Genomic DNA, 27,187 nt, shown 5'->3' on the forward strand with positions numbered 1-27,187 from the left:
TATATAATTATTATTATTATTATTATTTACCATGTATTTCCCCCCAGCTCCTGCGCCCCCTCAACACATTGGACGACCTGTGCCGCCTGATGCAGTCCTACGTCAACGTGCGCCCGGGCTCCCAGGGACACCCGTCGGGCGTCAGCGTGCTGTGCGTGTCATCGGAGCTGTGCAACCGCCTGGGGGCGTGTCATCTCACCATGTGTGCCACGGGCCTGCACAGGTCAGTGTCGCACGCTAACTGGCCCCTGAGTAGGCGGGGGGAGGGGTGACCTTTGCCGTGCGCTTGTTGCAGGAGCACTTTGAGTGTGACACTGGAGCAAGCCATGATCCTCGCCAGGAACCACGGACTCATGCCGCGATGCATCATGCAGACCATGGACATCATGCGCAAACAGGTACATGATTTGAGAAAAGAGTCTTTCTCACATTCTTTATCAAGTTAAGTTAAAGTTAAGTTAAAGTACCAATGATTGTCACACACACACTTGGTGTGGTGAAATTTGTCCTCTGCATTTGACCCATCTCCATACTTGCCAACCCTAGCGGGAGAATCCCGTTATTCAGCGCCTCTCCCGACAACCTCCCGGCAGAGATTTTCTCCCGACAAACTCTCGGTATTCAGCCGGAGCTGGAGGCCACGCCCCCTTCAGCTCAATGCGGACCTGAGACTGAGTGGGGACAGCCTATTCTCACGTCCGCTTTCCCACAATATAAATACGCTTGCAAGTTCCAAAACGAATGGAAACAAGAATTTCAGTTCATCCAGGACAGTTCGAAGGGGAAGGTGTATGTTGCCTGTAAATTTTGTAGAACAGACTTCTCCATTGAACACGGTGGCCGAAATGATATACTCATCATGAACGGAGAAGTTAAACAGGACAATACTGCCATCTAATGGATAGATAATTCAAGTATTTCTTTTATGTAAATAAAATAAATATATATATATAGCTAGAATTCACTGAAAGTCAAGTATTTCATACATATATATATATACATATATATATATATATATATATATATATATATATATATATATATATATATATATATATATATATATATATATATATATATATATATATATATGAAATACTCGAGTTGGTGAATTCTAGCGGTAAATAACCACGCCCCCCCCCCCTGCCCCCCTCACCCCACCCCGGACTGCCAAGTGCCCTGCCGCCCAGCTCACAATGCACCCGACCTTTATGGCCCCTGGGAGGTGAGGGGAGCAGTGGGCAACAGCGGTGGCCGCGCCCAGGAATCAAAGTGCCACTTGTCCACGAATGCAAAACAACAACCAGGCATCAAGCGCCATGTTAGCCATAATTCTTATATATATATATATATATATATATATATATATATATATATATATATATATATATATATATATATATATATATATATATATATATATATACAAATATGTATAAATACATCCATCCATCTTCTTCCGCTTATCCGAGGTCGGGATGCGGGGGCAGCAGCCTAAGCAGGGAAGCCCAGACTTTCCTCTCCCCAGCCACTTCGTCCAGCCCCTCCTGGCAGATCCCTAGGCGTTCCCAGGCCAGCCGGGAGACATAGTCTTCCCAACGTGTCCTGGGTCTTCCCCATGGCCTTCTACTGGTTGGACGTGTCCTAAACTCCTCCCTAGGGAGGCGTCCGGGTGGCATCCTGACCAGATGCCCAAACCACCTCATCTGGCTCCTCTCGATGTGGAGGAGCAGCGGCTTTACTTTGAGCTCCTCCTGGATGACAGAGCTTCTCACCCTATCTCTAAGGGAGAGCCCCTCCACTCGGCGGAAGAAACTCATTTCGGCCGCTTGTACCCGTGATCTTGTCCTTTAAGTCATACCCCAAAGTTCATGACCATAGGTGAGGATGGGAACGTAGATCGACTAGTAAATTGAGAGCTTTGCCTTCCGGCTCAGTTCCTTCTTTACTACAATAGATCGATACAGCATCCGCATTACTGAAGACGCCGCACCGATCCGCCTGTCGATCTCACGATCCACTCTTCCCTCACTCGTGAACAAGACTCCGAGGTACTTGAACTCCTCCACTTGGGGCAAGCTCTCCTCCCCAACCCGGAGATGGCACTCCACCCTTTTCCGGGCGAGAACCATGGACTCGGACTTGGAGGTGCTGATTCCCATACCAGTTGCTTCACACTTGGCTGCAAACCAATCCAGTGAGAGCTGAAGATCCTGGCCAGATGAAGCCATCAGGACCACATCATCTGCAAAAAGCAGAGACCTATTCCTGCAGCCACCAAACCGGATCTCAACGCCCTGACTGCGCCTAGAAATTCTGTCCATAAAAGTTATGAACAGAATCGGTGACAAAGGGCAGCCTTGGCGGAGTCCAACCCTCACTGGAAATGGGTCCGACTTATTGCCGGCAATGCGGACCAAGCTCTGGCACTGATCATAAAGGAAGCGGACCGCCACAATCAGACAGTCTGATACCCCATATTCTCTGAGCACTCACCACAGGACTTCCCGGGGGACACGGCCGAATGCCTTCTCCAAGTCCACAAAGCACATGTAGACTGTTTGGGCTAATTCCCATGCACCCTCAAGGACCCTAACGAGAGTATAGAGCTGGTCCACAGTTCCACGACCAGGACGAAAACCACACTGTTCCTCCTGAATCCGAAGTTCGACTATCCGGCGTAGCCTCCTCTCCAGTACACCTGAATAGACCTTACCAGGAAGGCTGAGGAGTGTGATCCCACGATAGTTGGAACACACCCTCTGGTTCCCCTTCATAAAGAGAGGAACCACCACCCCGGTCTGCCAATCCAGAGGTACCGCCCCCGATGTCCACGTGATGTTGCAGAGTCTTGTCAACCAAGACAGCCCCACAGCATCCAGAGCCTTAAGGAACTCCCGGCGAATCTCAGCCACCCTAGAAGCCTTGCTACCAAGGAGCTTTTTAACTACCTCGGCAACCTCAGCCTCAGAAATAGGAGAGCCTACCACAGATTCCCCAGGGACTGTTTCCTCATAGGAAGAAGTTTTGGTGGGATTGAGGAGGTCTTCGAAGTATTCCCTCCAACGATCCACAACATCCGCAGTCGAGGTCAGCAGAACAACATCCTCACCCTACACGGTGTTGACAGTGCACTGCTTCCCCTTCCTGAGGCGACAGATGGTGGTCCAGAATAGCTTCGAAGCCGTCCAGAAGTCCTTTTCCATGGCTTCCCTGTAATCGTCCCATGTCCGAGTTTTTGCCTCCGCGACCGCTGAAGCCGCACACCGCTTGGCCTGTCGGTACCTGACCGCTGCCTCCGGAGTCCCTTGAGCCAGAAAGACCCAATAGGACTCTTTCTTCAGCCTGATGGCATCCCTCACCTGGTGTCCACCAGCGGGTTCTAGGATTACCGCCACGACAGGCACAAACCACCTTGTGACCACAGCTCCAATCGGCCGCCTCGACAATAGAGGTACGGAACATGGTCCACTCGGACTTAATGTCCAGCACCTCCCTCGTGACATGTTCAAAGTTCTTCAGGAGATGGGAATTGAAACTGTCTCTGACAGGAGACTCTGCTAGACGTTCTAAGCAGACCCTCACAATGCGTTTGGGCCTGCCAGGTCTGTCCGGCATCCTCCCCCACCATCGCAGCCAACTCACCACCAGTGGACGGTGATCGGTAGAAAGCTCCGCCCCTCTCTTTACCCGAGTGTCCAAAACATGAGACCGCAAATCCGATGACACAACTACAAAGTCGATCATGGAACTGCGGCCTAGGGTGTCCTGGTGCCAAGTGCACATATGGAGACCCTTATGTTTGAACATGGTGTTTGTTATGGACAATCTGTGACGAGCACAAAAGTCCAATAACAAAACACCACTCGGGTTCAGATCCGGGCGGCCATTCTTCCCAATCACGCCTCTCCAGCTTTCACTGTCATTGCCAATATGAGCGTTGAAGTCCCCCAGTAGAACAAGGGAATCCCCCGGGGGAGCACTTTCCAGTACTACCTGGAGTGAATCCAAAAAGGGTGGGTACTCTGAGCTGCTGTTTGGTGCGTAAGCGCAAACAACAGTCAGGACCCGTCCCCCCACCCGAAGGCGGAAGGAAGCTACCCCCTACCCCCCCCCCCCACCCCGGACCGCCAAGTGCCCTGCCGCCCAGCTCACAATGCACCCGACCTTTATGGCCCCTCCATTGAGTGGTGAGCCAATTGGAGGGGAGACCCACGTTGCCTCTTCGGGCTGTGCCCGGCCTGGCCCCATGGGGACAGGCCCACCCACCAGGCGCTCGTCATCGTGCCCCACCTCCGAGCCTGGCTCCAGACGGGGGGCCCCGGTGACCCGGGCGAGGGAAATCTGGGTCCTTTGTTTTTATTTTACATTGACGTCTTTATACATGTATATGTATATATATATATACATATCTATACATATATATATGTATATATATATATATATATATATATATATATATATATATATATATATATATATATATATATATATATATATATATATATATGTATATAGAGCAAAATGAGCTACAAAAAAAAAAAGCTAGCATGCTAATAGTATTACGCTTACATGCTAACAATAGCATGCTTATAACGAGTGAAATACCAAAATATATGACATTGAAATGTCTGCGAAATTACCTTAAAAAAAATAAAAATTTAAAAAAAAGCTAACATTAGCATGCAAGCTTTTTTGGCTAGTAAAAAATGCTTATTTTAAGTAATTTAAAAATGTTGTAAATATATATATATATATATATATATATATATATAGAAAATGACTATATCGTGATATTTGAGTATACGTTCTCACGCAGTTGCTTTTAGCTGCGGGCATTACACTACAGGCGTTTCTCACTCTTTCTTGTCTCTCCTTCTCACAGAGACAAAAAACAAGCGCACCTTCTTACATACGTCACATACTGTCGTGCGTGCAAAGTCATACGCTCTCGCAGAGCAGAGAGGTAGCGGCATGGGTAACGTTAGCTGTGGTGCGAGTGGTAATACGAGAGAGAGAAGGTGCAAATCCGGTAACAAATGAAGGAAGAAGAATTCATTCCCAAGAAAAACAGCAGGGGGTCCATTGTCTGGCAGTGGTTTGGCTTCAAAGGGAAAGATATCGAACAGACAACCGTAATATGTCAAGTATGGGCCAAAAGTGTTGCTACAAAAAGTAGCGGCACTGCTAATTTGTAGCATCATTTGAAAAGTCACCCGCTAGAGAATGAAGAGTGCTTCAAACTCTGCATGTCAACTTCTCCATCTGGTGCCACACCAACAAAATGCCGAAGCAACAATTTCCACATCCACACCGTATGAAACAAATAGTCTAAAACTGAAGGAGATAACGTCTGCAGGAACCTACCACATAGCGAAGGACAAACACTATTTGATTTCCTGTTTTGCAGCTCATTTTTATTTGACACTTATTGAAATATCTTGTGTGACATCATGCACAAAAGCGCACTTTATTTGTTTTAAACTATTGTAGTGGCGTTCTGTACAAAAAGTGCACTTTAATTTAGTGTTGTTTTGATATGTCCTCTTAGTGACATCCAGAGGTGTGGACTCGAGTCACATGACTTGGACTCAAGTCAGACTCGAGTCATGAATTTGATGACTTTAGACTCGACTTGACAAAATGTAAAGAGACTTGCAACTCGACTTAGACTTTAACATCAATGACTTGTGACTTCACTTGGACTTGAGCCTTTTGACTTGACAAGACTTGCTACTTTCCCCAAAACCCAAAGATTAAAAAGTTATTCAGGAGCGCTCCGTATCTTTCATTGTGTACGTGTGTGTCTGTCAGCGTGTGTGCTGTCTGTCAGTACAGCATCCAATCAAATTAGATCCACGTTGTTTTCATCACACAGCATTCATCCAATCAAATTGCAGGACAACCAAAGAAGAAGAGCTGTCAAACAACGCGCCAGTGAGAAAAAATTATACCAAAGAAGTTTTGTTCGGTTATAAAAACTACGAGGTGGTCAACAAAAATGAATTGCAGTATGCAAAACATGCGGTTCGAAGATTACAGACGGAGACGCAACAACCCTAACCCTTTCTTTTTATGAATCAATTTTTTTTATAAGAACCAACATTTTTTGGGGGGGCATATTTTGGGTGTCTCCATCCAAACAGAAGGACTTTTTCTCAACTTTAACCTGTAGTTTCATGAGGAGTATATAACAATACATTGTGAGAATGGATGCGAAGTGAAGGGTGTGCAAAGATTGACTCCCCCAGCAAACACACACCTGGCTCACTTTGAGTCTTCCAAAGACAAAAGATTGACTCCTTCTTCTGCCACCAGGGGGCGAGAGTGGAGCTGTCCGCTAGAAACCTGAAGGTGATGGACCAGATGCCGCCGTCAGCCCCGAGGTAACTATAAGTGTGCATGGAACACCTTCCCCACGTCAACGTCACGCTAACCACATCATTCCCCACGTCAACGTAACGCCAACCTCATCCTTCTGCAGACTCTTCCGCCTGTGTCTGCCGCCCTCGGACGGGGAGCTGTAAGGAAAGACTTCCTGGTCGCCATGGAGACCGTTATTCACCTTTTAGGAAGAGCCGGATTAACCAAACTACCTGTTGTCCCTTGGACTGCACCTCCTTCTCCTCTTCTATTAAGACGGCAGGGCTCCACCCTAATGAACAGTGTTTGGGGGGCGGGTGCAATGAGTGTGCGAGTACTGTATGAAGGATGCTGACTTATTTATTGTTGAATCAGCACATTTTTAACCTCCAATAACATTCCAGCTGGCCCACACCAATCAGCTGATTTCAATTTATGCCTGGATGTGGACCACCTGCACTTTCAGGGATTTGAAGGCTGCCTTCACTCCATTCCCACTCCCACTCCACGGTTCCATTCAGAATCCATTCTTCATTCAAAGCGATTCTTGCAATGTATTATTTGGTATAACAGTTATTATTATTATTATTATTATTATTATTATTATTATTATTATTATTATTATTATTATTATAAAGCTCCTGTTTCCTAAAAATACAATTTAAAAAATCGATTCTTATTAAAAAAAAAATCCAATTTTTTTTTTTTTTAGACTTTTTTTTGTGTGAAAATTATTCATCTAGAATCTAAAAATGTTGTTTTTTTTCAATCGATTTTTTAAACAATTATTAATTTATTTGGAATCGGAATGAATAAGAATTGCAATTTGGATGTGAACCGTTTTTTTGTTGTTGTGTGCCCCGCTAGCGTTTACACTTGTGGTTCGGTGCGATTTGGTTTGGACCAAAAACGTCACAAAAGATGCAGCTTCCGGTTCTGATTCTCGGGGTGACGATTCGATTCAGAACGATTCTCGAGTCAAAGCGATTCTTACAATGTATTATTTGGTATAATAATAATTATAATACAACTTTGACAAAACAGGTTAGAAAAGCTCCTTATGGTTGCCTAAAAATGTATTTTTAAAAACGAATTATTTAAAAATAATAAATAATTATTATTTTTTTTTACACAAACATTTTATTATTATTGTTTTCGCATACATACATATATAGTTATATATATACATATATAGTTATATATGTATATTATTTTAGTCCGTCAAAAAATTTGGACACATTTTAAAATACTCTTCTGCCATCTGGCGGCGAAAGTCGTCACGTTTCGTGTGTCAGGTAAACTGCGACGAATCGGGCCCTCCCTACTTTGTGGCATTTTTTTTATTTTCTCTTACAAAATAAAAGCAAATATGAAAGTGTCCCCCACATACTTTACACTTTTACATTTTGTATTCAATTTTCAGCTTTTTTTCATTAGTTTACATCTTTTTTCTTACTTTTTTCCACACTTTTTTCTTACTTTTTTCTCAGTTTTTTCTTTTAACTTTTTTCTTACTTTTTTCTTTTTTCTCACTTTTTTTCTTACTTTTTTCTCACTTTTTTCTTTTAACTTTTTTCTTTTAACTTTTTTCTTTTAACTTTTTTCTTACTTTTTTCTTTTTCTCACTTTTTCCTTACTTTTTTCTTACTTTTTTCAGAACATTTTACGGGCCCAAAAAACTGGGGCTGCAAATGTATTCCGGCGACCAAACCACCTCGCAGCCCACTTCCTTTTTCTTGAAGCGCACCAAAGGTGACAAGTGTGAATGAGAGATGGCGCATAAAAGGAGAGGCCAAGTGGGCGGGGTCTTGAATCAATGCTAAATGGTGAATATGTACATATGTAGCAGCTGAAGGAGTGTTAGTACTGTAAAGAGTCGCTATAGGGCGCCAGACAAAGGGATGTTTGTTGTCTTACTTTTCATGCCAATTGTGTAACTGCCAGTGTCACACATTTCTACGCACCCGGACTTTGACCGTCTCCAATTGGGTTCCCGTATGAACGATGCAAAAGCCGCTAATTGCGTATTTGTCACATTTGACTAATGTACATATGATAAATATTTGTCCTGCTTGAACAACAACTGTATAAAGTATTTCTAAAGTGTAAATCTTAACACGCTAGCAAATAAAAGGTTCCCAGAATGAAACCTGCTTGGTTTGTCCTCAATATGTTCAGTCGTTAGCATGCTAATACTAGCTTTCTTTGCTCATTTTTCAGGTCTACACCGCCGCGTCAAATATTTTGTTACTTGACCTGTTACCGGGTAGCATGTTAGCTTTTTATTGTAGGTACAGGAGACACACACCTCAGGCTAATGTGGGTACTTGATGCTTGTTACAGTTAGCATTTTAGCATGCTAACATTAACATGGTAGATTGTTTTGGCTAAATTAGTTGGTATACACCTCAGTGTCAAATATTGTATTTGAAGAATGATACCTGTTAGCATTCTAATGTTAGCATGTTAGCTTTTATTTTTTGCTAATTTTTCAGGTATACACCTCAGCGTCAAATATTTTGTTACTTGACCAATATACCTGTTAGCGTTTTAATATTAGCATGCGAGCTATATTGCTAATTTTTCATGAATACAACTTAGCATCAAATATTTTGTTATTTGACCAATGATACCTGTTAGCGTCATAATATTTGCATGCTAGCTACACTATATTGCCAAAAGTATTTGGCCACCCATCCAAATGATGAGAATCAGGTGTCCTAATCACTTGGCCCGGCCACAGGTGTATAAAATCAAGCACTTAGACATGGAGACTGTTTCTACAAACATTTGTGAAAGAATGGGCCGCTCACAGGAGCTCAGTGATTTCCAGCGTGGAACTGTCATAGGATGCCACCAGTGCAACAAATTCAGTCGTGAAATTTCCTCACACCTAAATATTCCAAAGTCAACTGTCTGCTTTATTATAAGAAAATGAAAGAGTTTGGGAACAACAGCAACTCAGCCACCGAGTGGTAGGCCATGTCACGCCAATTTTCTTCCCATTTCAAAAACCTTCCTATCCCCCATTTACTTCCGGGGTCATTTCCTCTTACGTCATTTCCTCTTACTTACGTCATTTCCTCTAACGTCATTGACAGCGATCGATAGAATCCATCCATTTCTACCGCTTATTCCCTTTGGGGTGGCGGGGGGCGCTGGAGCCTATCTCAGCTACAATCGGGCGGAAGGCGGGGTACACCCTGGACAAGTCGCCACCTCATCGCAGGGCCAACACAGATAGACAGACAACATTCACACTCACATTCACACACTAGGGTCAATTTAGTGTTGCCAATCAACTTATCCCCAGGTGCATGTCTTTGGAGGTGGGAGGAAGCCGGAGTACCCGGAGGGAACCCACGCAGTCACGGGGAGAACATGCAAACTCCACACAGAAAGATCCCGAGCCCGGGATTGAACTCACGACTACTCGGGACCTTCGTATTGTGAGGCAGACGCACTAACCCCTCTACCACCGTGCTGCCCCGATAGAATCCAAATCTCCTGAAAATAGTGGTGTCACTGAGATAGAATCCACTTCTGTCTTCGTGGTAACGTGCAAAAAATATTAATTAATATATAATACTGTTAAATGTCTGTACTTTAAATCAAAATAATTGTTGAAACCATTTCACTAATATTAATTAATATATAATAATGTTAAATGTCATCTGACTTCACTGAGGTACATATGTGCACATAAATGTCATTTTAATTTAGTTCACTTACACAGAGAACTAAAAAAAAACTGAATTTAACGAATAAATTTAGTTTTAATAAAGTTTGATAATGTTGATTGATAATAAATTAACTTATTGTACACTGTTATTCATTTCCGCATATGTCCACGAGTCAAATGTACAGTCAGGAATATCCTCAAGTTAATTTGTCCGATTAATACAGACGTTTTGTTAACGCTATATTATAAAAAAAAAAAAAAACAGCGACGGGCAGTCAAAGCCGAAGTGCTATCGATCGTTGTCAATGACGTAAGAGGAAATGACGTAAGTAAGAGGAAATGACCCCGGAAGTCAATAGGGGATAGGAAGGTTTTTGTAATGGGAAGAAAATTGGCGTGACAGCCACGTAAACTGACAGAGAGGGTCAGCATAGTGCTAAGACTTTCTGCACAGTCCGTTGCTACAGAGCTCCAAACTTCATGTGACCTTCCAATTAGCCCACGTACAGTGTGCAGAGAACTTAATGGAATGGGTTTTTATGGCCAAGCAGCTGCATCTAAGCCATTCATCACCAAGTCCAATGCAAAGCATGGGATGCAGTGGTGTAAAGCACGTCGCCACTGGACTCTAGAGCAGTGGAGACGCCTTCTCTGGAGTGATGAATCATGCTTTTCCATCTGGCAATCTGATGGACGAGTCTGGGTTTGGAGGTTGCCAGGAGAACGGTACATTTCGGACTGTATTGTGCCGAGTGTGAAATTTGATGGAGGAGGATTTATGGTGTGGGGTTGTTTTTCAGGAGTTGGGCTTGGCCCCTTAGTTCCAGTGAAAGGAACTTTGAATGCTCCAAGATACCAAAACATTTTGGACAATTCCATGCTCCCAACTTTGTGGGAACAGTTTGGAGCGGGCCCCTTCCTCTTCCAACATGACTGTGCACCAGTGCACAAAGCAAGGTCCATAAAGACATGGATGACAGAGTCTGGTGTGGATGAACTTGACTGGCCTGCACAGAGTCCTGACCTGAACCCGATAGAACACCTTTGGGATGAATTAGAATGGAGCCTGAGAGCCAGGCCTTCTCGACCAACATCAGTGTGTGACCTCACCAATGCGCTTTTGGAAGAATGGTGGAAAATTCCTATAAACACACTCCGCAACCTTGTGGACAGCCTTCCCCGAAGAGTTGAAGCTGTAATAGCTGCAAAAGGTGGACCCACATCATATTGAACCCTATGGGTTAGGAATGAGATGGCACTTCAAGTTCATATGTGAGTCAAGTCAGGTGGCCAAATACTTTTGGCAATATAGTGTATGTTGCTACTTTTTCATGAATACACCTTAGCTTCAAATATTTTGTTATTTGACCAATGATACCTGTTAGCATGCTAGCTTTTCATTATTTTATTGTAGGTAAAGTATACACACACCTCAGTCTAATGTGGGTACTTGATGCCTGTTACAGTTAGCATTTTAGCATGCTAACATTAACAGATTTTTTTAGCTAAATTAGTTGGTATACACATCAGTGTCAAATATTTTATTTGACGAATGATACCTGTTAGCATTCTAATGTTAACATGTTAGCTTTTTTTTGGCAAATTTTTCGCAAATTTTTCAGGTATACACCTCAGCGTCAAATATTTTGTTACTTGACCAATATACTTGTTAGCATGCTAATATTAGCATGCTAGCTTTTTTTGGCCATTTTTTCAGGTATACACCTCTGCTTAGTTGTATTTTTTCAATGAAAATAAAAAGTGTTTCAGCATGTTTTTTAAAACAGTTTTCAGCATTTCTCTGCTGCACTTTTGAGGCGCAGTCGTGACTTTTTATTGCCGCAGTCTTTTTCATCTCGAACAATGAGCAGGAATCGAAAGAAAGAGCAAATTCATCCCCTAAAAGGCAGCATCGATCACTGCGCTAATTGCTGAGCTGGCAAAGTTTTCCCCTGCGCGCCGTCTGCCAGGCAGCCGGAAGTGGAGGAAGAGGAGGCTGAGCCGGGTGAGGAGGAAGAGGAGGCGGCGCAGGACCCTGAGTGCGTGTCGGCAGCGCGCACCCACACGAGAGATGCGTCTTGACGCCGTGGACCGCTCCTCGTCCCCGGACGTCCCCCGCCTTTGAAGCATGGTGCAGAAGTCCCTCAACGGCGGGCTCTACCCCGGTCAGGCCGGCGAGAGGAGGCACAAGGTGGGCTTTGTGGGGCTGGAGCCCCCCGGGGGTCCCGAGTCCAGCCGGGACGGGACGCTGCTCATCGCGGGCGCCAAGCGGGGCGGCAGAGCCCGGGGCAGCGCCTCCGCCAAGAAGAACGCCGGTTACCGGAAACTGCAGACTTTCCTCTATAACGCGCTGGAAAGACCTCGAGGATGGGCCTTCATCTACCACGCTTACGTGTGAGTCCTCATCGATTATTATTAGTATCCTTTACCTCACATCGATTATTAGTATCCTTTACCTCACATCGATTATTAGTATCCTTTACCTCACATAGATTATTAGTATCATTTACCTGACATCGATTATTAGTATCCTTTACCTCACATCGATTATTAGTATCCTTTACCTCACATAGATTATTAGTATCCTTTACCTGACATCGATTATTAGTATCCTTTACCTCACATCGATTATTAGTATTCTTTACCTCACATCGATTATTAGTATTCGTTTACATGTGAGTCATGACATCGATTATTGTTATTATTTGGCGTCACTCGTCTCTCTGCCTTCATTGCGACGTTTGCTGCTCCAACAACCTTCAACACTTCAATAATGAATATAACTTGTTCTAAACATTCATGTATATATCATCTTTGTTTAAAGTTACACTTCAAAACTACTAGTCAAAGATCCTCTCGTGATCACTTTACTGTTTTTAAAAACATACTGCAAAATATTAGTCAACAATCCTCTCTGACAGGAGTGCTTTGCTGTTTTTTAAAGCCCCTACTGCAAAATATTAGTCAAAGATCCTCTATATGACAAGAGTGCTTTGCTGTTTTTCAAAGACCTACTGCAAAAACACTAGTCAAAGATCCTCTATATGACAAGAGCGCTTTGCTGTTTTTTAAAGCCCTACTGCAAAATATGAGTAAAAGATCCTCTATATATAGGAGTGTTTGCTGTTCTTAAAATACCTACTGCATAATATTAGTCAAAGATCCTCTATATGACAAGAGTGCTTTGCTGTTTTTAAAGCCCTACTGCAAAATATTAGTCAGAGATCCTCTATATGACAGGAGTGCTTTGCTGTTTTTAAAGCCCTACTGCAAAATATTAGTCAAAGATCCTCTATATGACAGGAGTTCTTTGCTGTGTTTTAAAGCCCTACTGCAAAATATTAGTCAAAGATCCTCTGTATGACAATAGTGCTTTGCGGTTTTTTATAGCCTTACTGCAAATTATTAGTCAAAGATCCTCTATATAATAGGAGTGTTTGCTGTTTTTAAAAGACCTACAGCAAAATATTAGTCAAATATCCTCTATATGACAAGAATGTTTGCTGTTTTTAAAATACCTACTGCATAATATTAGTCAGAGATCCTCTATATGACAGGAGTGTTTTGCTGTGTTTTAAAGCCCTACTGCAAAATATTAGTCAAAGATCCTCTATATAATAGGATTGTTTGCTGTTTTTAAAAGACCTACTGCAAAATATTTGACAAAGATCCTCTATATGACAGGAGTGTTTGCTGTTTTTAAAAGACCTACTGCAAAATGTTAGTCAAAGATCCTCTATATGACAGGAGTGTTTGTTGTGTTTTAAAGCCCTACTGCAAAATATTAGTCAAAGATCCTCTATATGACAGGAGTGCTTTGCTGTTTTTTAAAGCCCTACTGCAAAATATTAGTCAAATCCGCCTTCCGCCCGATTGTAGCTGAGATAGGCTCCAGCACCCCCCGTGACCTCGAAAGGGATAAGCGGTAGAAAATGGATGGATGCATGGATCCTCTATATGACAGGAGTGCTTTGCTGTTTTTAAAGAACTACTGCAAAAACACTAGTCGAAAATCCTCTATATCAGTGGTACACAACCACCGGACCGATTGGTACCGGGCCGCACAAGAAATTAAAAAAAATTAAAAAATTAAAATTTTATTTTTATTTATTTTATTTATATGAAATCAACATAAAAAACACAATATATACATTATATATCAATATAGAGCAATACAGTCTGCAGGGATACAGTCCGTAAGCGCTTTGTATTTTTAAGGCCCTGATATGGACTCCAATCAAAGATTGTTTACGTGACAGGAGTGTTCAGCTATATTTAAAGACGTTCTTTAAGAAAACTAGTCAAAGACTGTCTATACGACAGGAGTGCTATGCTTTTTTAAGGCCTCTGTAGAGACTCTAATCAAAGATTGTCAATATGACAGGAGTGTTCACTTGTTTTAAAGACCTTTTTATAAGAACACTAGTCAAATACTACTGTTTTTTACACGAATAGACACTAATCAAAGAGTGTCTATGTGACAGGAGTGTTCAGCTGTTGTATAAGGACCTGTAAAAACACTAGTCAAAGATTGTCTATATGACAGGAATGTTCAGCTGTTTTAAAACCTTCTGTCAAAAACACTAATCAAAGATTGTCTAAATGACAGGAATGTTCAGCTGTTTTTAAAAACTTCTGTCAAAAACAGTAATCAAAGATTGTCTACATGACATGAATGTTCAGCTGTTTTTAAAAACCTGTCAAAAACTGTAATCAAAGATTGTCTACATGACAGGAATGTTCAGCTGTTTTTGAAACCTTCTGTCAAAAACACTAATCAAAGATTGTCTACATGACAGGAATGTTCAGCTGTATTTAAAACCTTCTGTCAAAAACACCAATCAACGGTTGTCTTTATGACCAATGTTCAGCTGTTTTTAAAACGTTCTGTCAAAAACAGTTATCAAAGATTGTCTACATGACAGGAATTAATCAAAGATTGTCTAAATGACAGGAATGTTCAGCTGTCTTTAAATCTTCTGTCAAAAACACTATTAAAAAATTGTCTATATGACAGGAATGTTCAGCTGTTTTTAAAACCTTCTGTCAAAAACACTAATCAAAGATTGTCTATCTGACAGCAATGTTCAGCTGTTTTTAAAATCTTCTGTCAAAAACACTAATCAAAGATTGTCTACATGACAGGAATGTTCAGCTGCTTTTAAGGACTTTCTTTAAGAACACCAGTCAAAGATTGTCTGTTCGACAAGCGCATGTTGCCTGCCAAAATAGAGTCACTGATCCTTTATAAGACAGCAGTGCTGTGTTTAAGGACCTAAATGAACGTTGGAATCCTGGGTGTTGTACAAAAAGTGACTGTGATGTCATTCTCGGGGGTGATGGTGTATTTGCCAAACTTCAGTGGTCACATGTTGGAAATCCTGCAATTTCCCATTTTCCTTCCTGCACCCGAATCCACAACAACACAAAGTAGAAGCACCTTGCAGCTGCAATGATGCGCTTTAGATGAATGATGCGTTCAAGTGCTCTTTCAACAGTGTGTGTGTGTGTGTGTGTGTGTCTGTGTGTGTGTCTGTGTGAGAGTGTGTGTGTGTATGTGTGTGTATGTGTGTGTCTGTGTGAGAGTGTGTGTGTGTCTGTGTGAGAGTGTGTGTGTGTGCGTGTGTGCGCCCCAGAGGGTCCATGTGCTGTAAATATTTCAGTGGTTTGCTCAGCAGCCAAGGAACATTTTCACATTGCAGCAACTGACCTGCAATACCTGTCATGCACACTAGGGGAGGGGTAATGGGGGTTGCTATGATATGTGCTGATGTCTTAAATAATAATAATACATTTTATTTATGGTCGCCTTTCTCAAGGTCACTTTACAAGAGATAAGCGATCAATCAGTTATGTGACAAACAAATATATATACATAATAAGAACAAATATATATATATATATACACTACCGTTCAAAAGTTTGGGGTCACATTGAAATGTCCTTATTTTTAAAGGAAAAGCACTGTACTTTTCAATGAAGATAACTTTAAACTAGTCTTAACTTTAAAGAAATACACTCTATACATTGCTAATGTGGTAAATGACTATTCTAGCTGCAAATGTCTGGTTTTTGTTGCAATATCTACATAGGTGTATAGAGGCCCATTTCCAGCAACTATCACTCCAGTGTTCTAATGGTACAATGTGTTTGCTCATTGGCTCAGAAGGCTAATTGATGATTAGAAAACCCTTGTGCAATCATTTTCACACATCTGAAAACAGTTTAGCTCGTTACAGAAGCTACAAAACTGACCTTCCTTTGAGCAAATTGAGTTTCTGGAGCATCACATTTGTGGGGTCAATTAAACGCTCAAAATGTCCAGAAAAAGAGAACTTTCACCTGAAACTCGACAGTCTATTCTTGTTCTTAGAAATGAAGGCTATTCCACAAAATTGTTTGGGTGACCCCAAACTTTTGAACGGTAGTGTATATATATATATATATATTAGGGCTGCAACAACTAATCGATGAAATCGATTAAAATCGATTATAAAAGTAGTTGCCGATTAATTTAGTCATCGATTCGTTGGATCTATGCTATGCGCATGCGCAGAGGCTTTAAAAAAATAAAAAATAAAAATAAATTTTTTTTATTATTATTTTTTTTTGTGTTGAAAATAAACCTTTATTTATAAACTGCAACATGTACAAACAGCTGAGAAACAATAATCAAAATAAGTATGGTGCCAGTATGCTGTTTTTTTTCCAATAAAATACTGGAAAGGATAGAAATGTAGTTTGTCTCTTTTATCCGATTATTAATCGATTAATCGAAATAATAATCAACAGATTAATCGATTATCAAATTAATCGTTAGTTGCAGCCCTAATATATATAAATAAATATATATATATATATATATATATATATATATATATATATATATATATATATATATATATATATATATATATATATATATATATATATATATATATATACAAATATATATACATAATAAGAACACATATACACTATATTGCCAAAAGTATTTGGCCACCGGGGGCTGATGGTGACCAGGCGTGGAGGTGGGAAGATGATCAGGGTGTGACTGTGATGTGACCGGGATGTGACCAACATTGTGACCAGTGTGTGACCAGTGTGTGACAAGTAGGTGACCAGGGTGTGACCAGTGTGTGACCAGGGTGTGACCAAGGTGTGACAAGGATGTGACCATTGTGTGACCAGGTTGTGATCAGGGTGTGACTAGTGTGTGACCAAGGTGTGACTAAGGTGTGACTAGTGTGTGACCAAGGTGTGACTAAGGTGTGACTAGGGTGTGACCGGGATGTGACCAGTGTGTGACAAGGATGTGACTGGGGTGTGACCAGGGTGTGACAAGGATGTGACCAGTGTGTGACCAGTGTGTGACCAGGGTGTGACAAGTAGGTGACCAGGGTGTGACCAGTGTGTGACCAGGGTGTGACCAGTGTGTGACCAGGGTGTGACCAAGGTGTGACAAGGATGTGACCATTGTGTGACCAGGTTGTGATCAGGGTGTGACTAGTGTGTGACCAAGGTGTGACTAAGGTGTGACCAGGGTGTGACCGGGATGTGACCAGTGTGTGACAAGGATGTGACTGGGGTGTGACCAGGGTGTGACAAAGATGTGACCAGTGTGTGACCAGTGTGTGACCAGGGTGTGACAAGTAGGTGACCAGGGTGTGACCAGTGTGTGACCAGGGTGTGACCAAGGTGTGACAAGGATGTGACCATTGTGTGACCAGGTTGTGATCAGGGTGTGACTAGTGTGTGACCAAGGTGTGACTAAGGTGTGACCAGGGTGTGACCGGGATGTGACCAGTGTGTGACAAGGATGTGACCGGGGTGTGACCAGGGTGTGACAAGGATGTGACCAGGGTGTGACGAGGATGTGAAAAGGATTTGACCAGTGTGCGACCAGTGTGTGACCGGGGTGTAACCAAGGTGTGACCAGGGTGTGACAAGTAGGTGATCGGGGTGTGACCTTGGTGTGAGAAAGATGTGACCAGTGTGTGACCAGGGTGTGGAAAGGATGTGACCAGGGTGTGACAAGTAGGTGACCGGGGTGTGACCGGGGTGTGACCGGGATGTGACCGGGATGTGACCAGGGTGTGACCTGGGTGTGACCAGGGTGTGACCAGGATGTGACCGGTGTGTGACCAGGGTGTGACCAGGGTGTGACAAGGATGTGACCAGTGTGTGACCAAGGTGTGACCAGGGTGTGACAAGTAGGTGACCGGGATGTGACCAGTGTGTGACAAGGATGTGACCGGGGTGTGACCAGAGTGTGACCAGGGTGTGACCGGTGTGTGACCGGTGTGTGACCGGTGTGTGACCAGTGTGTGACAAGGATGTGACCGGGGTGTGACCAGAGTGTGACCAGAGTGTGACCAGAGTGTGACCAGGATGTGACAAGGATGTGACAATGGTGTGACCATGGTGTGACCAGGGTGTGACCAGAGTGTGACCAGGATGTGACCAGGATGTGACCAGAGTGTGACCAGGATGTGACCGGTGTGTGACCAGGAGTGACCATGGTGTGACCGTGGTGTGACCAGGGTGTGACCAGGGTGTGACAAGGATGTGACCAGTGTTTGACCAAGGTGTGACCAGGGTGTGACAAGTAGGTGACCGGGATGTGACCAGTGTGTGACAAGGATGTGACCGGGGTGTGACCAGGGTGTGACCGGTGTGTGACCAAGGTGTGACAAGGATGTGACCGGGGTGTGACCAGAGTGTGACCAGGGTGTGACTGGGGTGTGACCAGAGTGTGACCAGGGTGTGACCAGGGTGTGACCAGGGTGTGACCAGGGTGTGACAAGGCTGTGACCAGGAGTGGCCATGGTGTGACCATGGTGTGACCAGGGTGGGACCAGGGTGTGACAAGGATGTGACAAGGATGTGACCAGTGTGTGACCAAGGTGTGACCAGGGTGTGACAAGTAGGTGACCGGGATGTGACCGAGATGTGACCAGTGTGTGACAAGGATGTGACCGGGGTGTGACCAGAGTGTGACCAGAGTGTGACCAGGGTGTGACCATGGTGTGAGAAGGATGTGACCAGGGTGTGAAAAGGATGTGACCAGTGTGTGGCCAGGGTGTGACAAGTAAGTGACCGGGATGTGACCGAGATGTGACCAGTGTGTGACAAGGATGTGACCTGGGTGTGACCAGAGTGTGACCAGGGTGTGACCATGGTGTGAGAAGGATGTGACCAGGGTGTGAAAAGGATGTGACCAGTGTGTGGCCAGGGTGTGACAAGTAGGTGACCGGGGTGTGACCGGGATGTGACCAGAGTGTGACCAGAGTGTGACCAGGATGTGACCGGTGTGTGACCGGTGTGTGACCGGTGTGTGACCGGGGTGTGACCGGGGTGTGACCAGGATGTGACCGGTGTGTGACCAGGGTGTGACCAGGGTGTGACCAGGGTGTGACCAGGGTGTGAAAAGGATGTGACCAGTGTGTGACCAGTGTGTGACCAGGGTGTGACAGGTAGGTGACCGGGGTGTGACCATGGTGTGAAAAGGATGTGACCAGTGTGTGACCAGGGTGTGAAAAGGATGTGAGCAGTGTGTGACCAGGGTGTGACAAGTAGGTGACCGGGATGTGACCGGGGTGTGACCGGGGTGTGACCAGGATGTGACCGGTGTGTGACCGGTGTGTGACCGGTCAGCTTACTTCTTTTATATTTGCATAGTATGTATATATTATTAATGTTGTAAATACACATCTTTATACTGTATATCTAGAAAGGGTGGTCCTAAAGAGGTAGGCATTTTGCGGAGGTCTCAAGAAGGTAACGCATACAAAAATGTGTGTGTGTGTGTGTGTGTGCGTGTGTGTGTGTGTGTGTGTGCGTGTGTAATGTAATGTTTTATGCTAGCTTTTTTAGCGTTGTTTGTATATTTTAACCTAAAAATTATATATTTTTTATACACAGTGCCATCTTGGAAGTATGTTAACGTCTCTTATATTTGGATGCTAACGTTTTATGCTAGCTTTTTAGCTAATTGTATATGTTACCACCTACAAATAGTGCATCTTGGTATTTCCTTCTATCCGGTCATGTGCTTGCATGCTAACGTTTTATGCTAGCCTTTTTAGCTAATGTTGTATGTCTACAACAAAAAATCATGGTTTTTGATACTGGCAGCCATCTTGGAAATATTCTAACGTCTCTTATTTGAGCATGCTAATGTTTAATGCTAGCGCTTTAGTTCATTATATATGTTCACAATCATGTGAATTTTGGTATTTCCTCCTATCCGGTCAAGTGCTAGCATGCTAATGTTTTATGCTAGCGTTTTGTTGTTGTTTTGTTTTAGCTAATTTTGCATGTTTTAACCTAACCATCATGGTTTTTGATACTTGCCGCCATATTGGAAGAACGCCAACTCATCCTATGTTAGCATGCTAATGCAAAACTATTTGCATTATAGCAGTCAGTGAAGAATAATGTCACGATCATGTTGGGTTTAGTTTGGTATTTCCTTAGTTGTTGTTTAGTTCTATTTCGGCACTCTCGTTGGTTTTCTTAGTTAGCGGTTTTCGTCAGCTGCCTCTGATTAGTGGTCCGGGCGCTCACCTGCTTCTGATCACTAATCAGAGATGTATTTATTCCTGCCCCGCATCACACACTGCCTGCCAGTCTCGCTCGCTTCATGCAACAGTTTGCGTTTTGGTTTTCTTCCACTTGTCACGCCTTTGCTTTGTTCCCTGGTTAAGCTTTGTCGCAGTTTCGGACATTTTGTATTTGTTTACCCCCTGGCCTATTGAGAATAAATTTGCAGCTTAGCTGCACGCTGCTTTCATGCTGTCATTTTTGCAACCGTGCCACCCAGAGGTAACAAAAAACCCGCTAATTAGCCGCAGCGGTCTATAAGCCGGCGGGTTCAAAGCGCAGGGAAAAAGCGGCTGTACTTGGTGACACCATTATTCATAATATGTGTGAGTGCAAAGACAAGGACATCATCATTTAAGTTTCTCTCCTAGCAGAACCAAAGTCTTAAGCTAGTTCATGTTCTCCTGGGACAAGACCAAGGACTTGGAACATTCCAGGGCAGGAAATGCTTATTGATGTTCCACAGCCTGATGGATGATTACATGTCGCTAATGGACCAGGAGCAGGGGGCGCCCTTAAGTTCTAGAACACTTCACCCTGAGGTCCTGGCTGGACTGGTCCAGAACTGAATCCCCAGGATTAGCAGCACAAAAAAAACATTAGGCGAGCGGGCCATCAATGATGGATGAGATGCTGCAACCCCACGAGGCGGGTGAACGTGACATGTGCAAAACCGCTCGGATCTTTTGGACGGCTTGTTAAGGGGAAACCATTCGCAGTTTGGGAGATGTTAGTCCTAGGAAACATTTTTTTAAATAAAAAAAACCTCATATATGAATATTTAATTTTTCTATTTTATTTAGATTCACTTCCTTAGTAAAGGATATGTAAAGTAGGTCAAGCACGTACAATTGTGTATTCACTCTTTTTTTTTAAATATGTTCCTATTTTTATTCTAGTTGTTTTTTATACTTTTTATATCCAGAAACACATACTTTTTGTGTATTTTTCTACTGTTAAAATGCTCAATGGTGAGGGAAAATTCAATACATATATATACAGTATATAATATTTCTGTAAATGTCAATTATTTTGATCCTCATCGATTTTATAACTTAGGGGTGTCCAAACTTTTTCCACTGAGTGCTGCATACTAAAAAAGTCAAAGAATTTAAATATTTGTTTGAATTTTTTAAATTAGAATGATAATATTATATACACTATTATATACATATAATGATAATAATAATAATAATTCTGCTTTACAATATATATATTTATATATATATATATATATATATATATATATATATATATATATATATATATATATATATATATATATATATATATATATATATATATGTGTGTGTGTGTATATGTATGTATGTATGTATGTATGTACAGTATTTATAGTAATATTTCTGTCAATGTAAATCTATCTGATCCACTATACAAGTCAAAGTATGCAGGGGCCATTTTGGTATTTGTTTAAATTAAAAAGATATACAACTGCTATAAACAGACATTATATTTATTTAAATATAGATCTGTGTTTGGGGCGACATAGTATATTATTAATAATAATTAGTATCAAAGTCTCATCTTTTTCACATGAATTACATCTTTTTGCTCTTTTTTTCTTATATTTTTACTGTTGTTTTTTTCTTGTAAGAATAAAATAATGATAATAATAATATCATTACGATTGTGTAACTGCACAAACTTGTGTAAAAAAATTCAGCTTTTTTATTGTAGTTGTTCTAATATATTGAAGTCATCAATTCATTAGTTAATAGTGTTGTGTTGTTTATTTCAATTTTTAACAGACTACTTTGTTTATATTTGTATTTTATTTTATTTTTATTTTGAGTGCTCCTATTATTTCAGATCAGCGGTTTCCAAACTTAAAAATAAAATAAAAAATAATCTATACATACAGTATTTAAAGACAACACTTTGTGTGAGCTTTAGCGTTATAGTTGACAAAGTATCTTATTGTTAATATTAGTATCAAAATAACAGCTTTTTCTCATGACTTCACATCTGTTTGCTCTTTTATCTTACATTTTTACTGGGGTTTTTTCTGACTTTGCCAGCAAAACTTGAGCTGTGGGCCGCAAATGCCCCCCCGAGCCGCACTTTGGACACCCCTATTAAAAATGCTAATGTTGATTGTTTCCTTAATAAAACTAACAATTATAATAACAAGCCAGTTTTTGAACGGTGGACATGCTCCTTTCAAAGAGCCATAAAGGCGATCTGTGGGGTTGAATCCAATAAAAAAACAAAACATTTCCCCCATTAGTTGTGATATTATACTACCATCGCCTTCATATGTTGTAGTTACACCAAATCGCCGACAGGTGTCAGCGTCGCCATTTTGAACAGGAGCAAGAGAAGAAGTCCTGCGTTAACTTCTGATAATTGACAGCCGGCAGAGCGCAATTGAGCTTCTTGTAGGTAAGATGGCGATGTTTAAAAATAAGATATGTGACTAGTTCAGGTGTTTATGGGATGCTTTGTGGTATCTGTCGATGTTTATCGTCATTGGCTAAGTTTTGATGCTAACGTGGGCGCGTGAGCTGCTTGTCGTTGAAGTGACGTCAACATGGCGGCCAATGTTTTGTTTTGACAATATACTGGACTCTAAAATAGCGATTTCAGTCAATTATCTTTCACAAATTTAAGGATAATCAGTTTACATATCAGCACAAAATAATACACTCGAATACAGGACAAGATAAGGATGAAATGGTTGAACAGAGGTAAAAATTATGAGACCAATTAATACATAAAAAAACAATTCTTCAAACACAGTTTGTCCAAACCAGATTAACTTGACAAAGACCATAACTCCAGGACTTTAAAAAAAAACATTTTGCTTCATTGTTTGAGATCATTAGTCCAATAAGAGATGGCAGAGTTGGGATAACCTCTTGAGCATATTTTAACCTGGATGGTCACTGGATGCGTAACGGCAGCGGAGCGGCGCATATTTAGGCGAATCCGCGCATCGTCACGTGATAAGGGGAGTTGCAGTAGCGCGAACCACAAATATATTTTTTTCTGTCCTTCCAGAAGAGCAGAAGCAAAAAAAAAATGCGGTCCTGCCATTCGAGATGTGTAACGATTGCTAAACGGCAATGTCACGAATGTCTCGAGCTTTGCCGTCCATCATAACTCGCAGAACAATTAGCATCAGCTGCTATTTGACATGGGGCCCCATATACAAAAAACAAAACCAGTGAAGTTGTCACGTTCAACCATGAATTGATTAACGTGGACCCCGACTTAAACAAGTTGAAAAACGTATTCGGTGTTAACATTTAGTGGTCAATTGTACGGAATATGTGCTGTACTGTGCAATCTACTAATAAAAGTTTCAATCAAACAATCAATTGTGTAAATGGTAAATAAAAACAGAATACAATGATTTGCAAATCCTTTTCAACTTATATTCAATTAAATGGACTGCAAATAGATAGATAGATAGATAGATAGATAGATAGATAGATAGTACTTTATTGATTCCTTCAGGAGAGTTCCCTCAGGAAAATTAAAATTCCAGCAGCAGTGTACAAAATTGAGATTGAATTTAAAAAGTAAATAATGGAGGTATACAGTAAATGGAAACAAAATAGAAAAATATTACAATAGAATAAAAATAAAAAGCAACAATGAGAATACAAATATAACAGTAAAATAAGAATATAACAAGAGAAACTAGGCAGTAGTGACCATGTTATGAAAAAGTATTGCACTGTTATTGTTTTGCATCCCCTGTCATCCTAGTACCAAAGACAAGATACTTACCGTAATTTCCGGACTATAAGCCGCACCTGACTATAAGCCGCACCAGCTAAATTTAGGGGAAAATACAGATTGCTCCATATATAAGCCGCACCCGACTATAAGTCGCAGGGTTTTGATGTGTAATTACCGTAGTATATAGGGGTTCCTGCTACCACGGAGGGGATTGTCGGGACAGAGATGACTGTTTGGGAACGCAAAGCGTCCCATTTATTAACAATAAATCTTTCAATCATTCAATCAAACTTTCACATCTTTGACATGGCGAACAGCATTCGTGCAGAGTACAAATAATACAACGGTGCAAAGTAATACAAAGTGCTCGCCTGTACGTTATCAAAATAACCAGCCTACCGGTATATGAAAAGTCAGTCTTTAATCATTGTGTCATCGTCTTCCTCCTGCGTACTAAAACCACAGAAATCCTCTTCGTCGGTGTCGGAGAAGAACAGGCCGTAAATAAGCCGCACCCTTGTATAAGCCGCAGGGACCAGAACGAGGGGAAAAAGTAGCGGCTTATAGTCCGGAAATTACGGTAATGTTCCAACTGAGAAACTTTTTTTTTTTGCAAATAATCTTTACCTTAAAATTTAATGGCAGCAACACATTGCAAAAAAGTTGTCACAGGGGCATTTTTACCACTGTGTTACATGGCCTTTCCTTTTACCAACACTCAGGAAACATTTGGGAACTGAGGAGACACATTTTTGAAGTGGAATTACTTCCCATTCTTGCTTGATGTACAGCTTAAGTTGTTCAACAGTCCGGGGTCTCCGTTGTGGTATTTTAGGCTTCATATTGCGCCACACATTTTCAATAGGAGACAGGTCTGGACTACAGGCAGGCCAGTCTAGTACCTGCACTCTTTTACTATGAAGCCACGCTGTTGTAACACGTGGCTTGGCATTGTTTTTTTTGCCACTTGTGCCAGCTTTTTTGAAACACGTTGCAGGCATCAAATTCCAAATGAGCTAATATTTGCAAAATCTAAATAAGTTTTCCAGATCAAACGTTAAGTATATTGTCTTTGCAGTCTATTCAATTGAATATAAGTTGAAAAGGATTTGCAAATCATTGTATTCTGTTTTTATTTACCATTTACACAACGTGCCAACTTCACTGGTTTTGGGTTTTGTAACTGCCCGGGATATGCCTGTAATATGATTCTTAAATTTTTGACCCCCAGAATCAGCGTGTCCTCATCCATGTGTCGAGGTGCAATTATGTCGGAAAACCTTTGACAAATTGACTTCACGTCCGTCCCCGCCCATTAGGACGTTTCAAAGTGTAGAATACGATCCGCCTTGAAAACAGTATTTTATTTTGAAATTAAACGACGTGATTTATTTTGTGTTTGTGCATGACTTCCTGTTCAACACAAGTAGATTTTAGCTAAATTGGTCCACCGTGTCTCTGGTGCAGGATACATTGAAGCTCTCTGCGTATCAGGCGGTGGAAACTGATTTGTTCGGGTTTGTCCAATGAAAGAGAATGTATGTCTTTCCAAAATGGCTGCCATACCGACCACCATGTTTTATGGATACAATGAAAGTAAGTTATTAAATATATCCAGTTGTTGTGCTTTAAAGTTACAATTTTGTTTTTTTTTCTAAGCACTAGCGTCATTTATTAAAAGCTCATTACGCAGTAAGTTCAATGATGCGGACATGTTTGTTACTGGACACTTTCTAATAAGCTTCTACCTTGGAAACTGTGTATGTGTTAGTAATATGCAGCTAGAATTATTTGATACTTGTTTATATTGACAAATGTGCTGTTTTAGACTTATTACCTATGTCTAGCTTGTGTGCTATTGTGTCCTTAGCTGTTGTGTACCTGCTAGCTCCTAGTAGCCTAGCAAGTTTACCTTTTATAAACAGAAGAAATGGTGTGCTTTTTAGAGGACATTTAGGTGTTAACTGGCTGTAGGACTGCTACTATCGGAGAGTTTAGATGCAAACTCATACTTGTTTTTCGTTGTTTTTATCGGACTGATATCTGGTAACAATATCGGACATATATATATCGACATACTGAATACGACATACTGAAAACCACGTTTGTCCTCTGTGGTGGACATACTACAAATACTTTTATAATAATGCTTTCTTATGCTTGCCGTAAATGTTGGTACATTTTTAGGGGATTACAGCAAATCACAGTGGCGGTCGCGGCAAATGCAGCGGTTGCCGTGGTTAAATTCGAGCCCCGTATATAGGGATGATGTTTGATAAGAAATGATCGAGTTCGAGCCTATTATCGAATCCTCTTATCGAACCGATTCCTTATCGATTCTCTTATCGAGTCCAGATAGGTTGTTGTATACAGAAAAAACACACACAATATTTGGTTTAACAAAAGCTCACTTTTATTATATAAGAAAAAATTAAAATCTAATAAATAAATAAATATTGACTGTTAACCCCCTAAAAAAAATAAATAAATAAATAAATATTGTCTGTTGTTACCCAAAGTATATTAAGTGGAATTTTTAAGAAAAACAAATATATACAGTAACACAAAAACAACCTGTCTCTGTGATCACTATAGGTGTATAAATAATAATATAGTGTTGAATAAAATCAGTCCCTTGGGCACAAAACTGAAAACAATACAGCTCTCCAAAAAGTGCACTTCTGCTGCTATTTGACATAACTGTTTGTTATGATGCTTTGACATTTTTGCACTTTATTTCTTTATTGAAAGAAAATTTTATGAAGAGAAATGTTGTTTGCAAATGTGGTTACAATGCTAAAAAAATGAAAAGTTAAAGCTAAACAAAGA

The 27,187-nt window shown here is 41.3% G+C and overlaps 2 protein-coding genes across 4 annotated transcripts in view; both read left to right on the top strand.

Moving 5' to 3' along the window:
* The window catches only part of prex1 (phosphatidylinositol-3,4,5-trisphosphate-dependent Rac exchange factor 1), a 252,337-nt gene extending 243,835 nt beyond the window's left edge, over positions 1-8,502 (top strand). For both annotated transcript variants that reach the window (XM_062057106.1, XM_062057114.1), the window contains 4 exons: positions 48-223; positions 296-398; positions 6,319-6,386; positions 6,485-8,502. In XM_062057106.1, the coding sequence (XP_061913090.1) occupies positions 48-223; positions 296-398; positions 6,319-6,386; positions 6,485-6,527 (390 nt within the window). In that variant the 3' untranslated portion in view covers positions 6,528-8,502. The remainder of the gene's footprint in view (positions 1-47; positions 224-295; positions 399-6,318; positions 6,387-6,484) is intronic.
* A 3,579-nt stretch (positions 8,503-12,081) lies between these two features.
* The window catches only part of kcnq2a (potassium voltage-gated channel, KQT-like subfamily, member 2a), a 163,887-nt gene continuing 148,781 nt past the window's right edge, over positions 12,082-27,187 (top strand). For both annotated transcript variants that reach the window (XM_062057129.1, XM_062057123.1), the window contains exon 1: positions 12,082-12,439. In XM_062057129.1, the coding sequence (XP_061913113.1) occupies positions 12,174-12,439 (266 nt within the window). In that variant the 5' untranslated portion in view covers positions 12,082-12,173. The remainder of the gene's footprint in view (positions 12,440-27,187) is intronic.

The sequence above is a fragment of the Entelurus aequoreus genome, linkage group LG01 (assembly GCF_033978785.1).
Source record: "Entelurus aequoreus isolate RoL-2023_Sb linkage group LG01, RoL_Eaeq_v1.1, whole genome shotgun sequence".
Lineage (NCBI taxonomy): Eukaryota > Metazoa > Chordata > Actinopteri > Syngnathiformes > Syngnathidae > Entelurus > Entelurus aequoreus.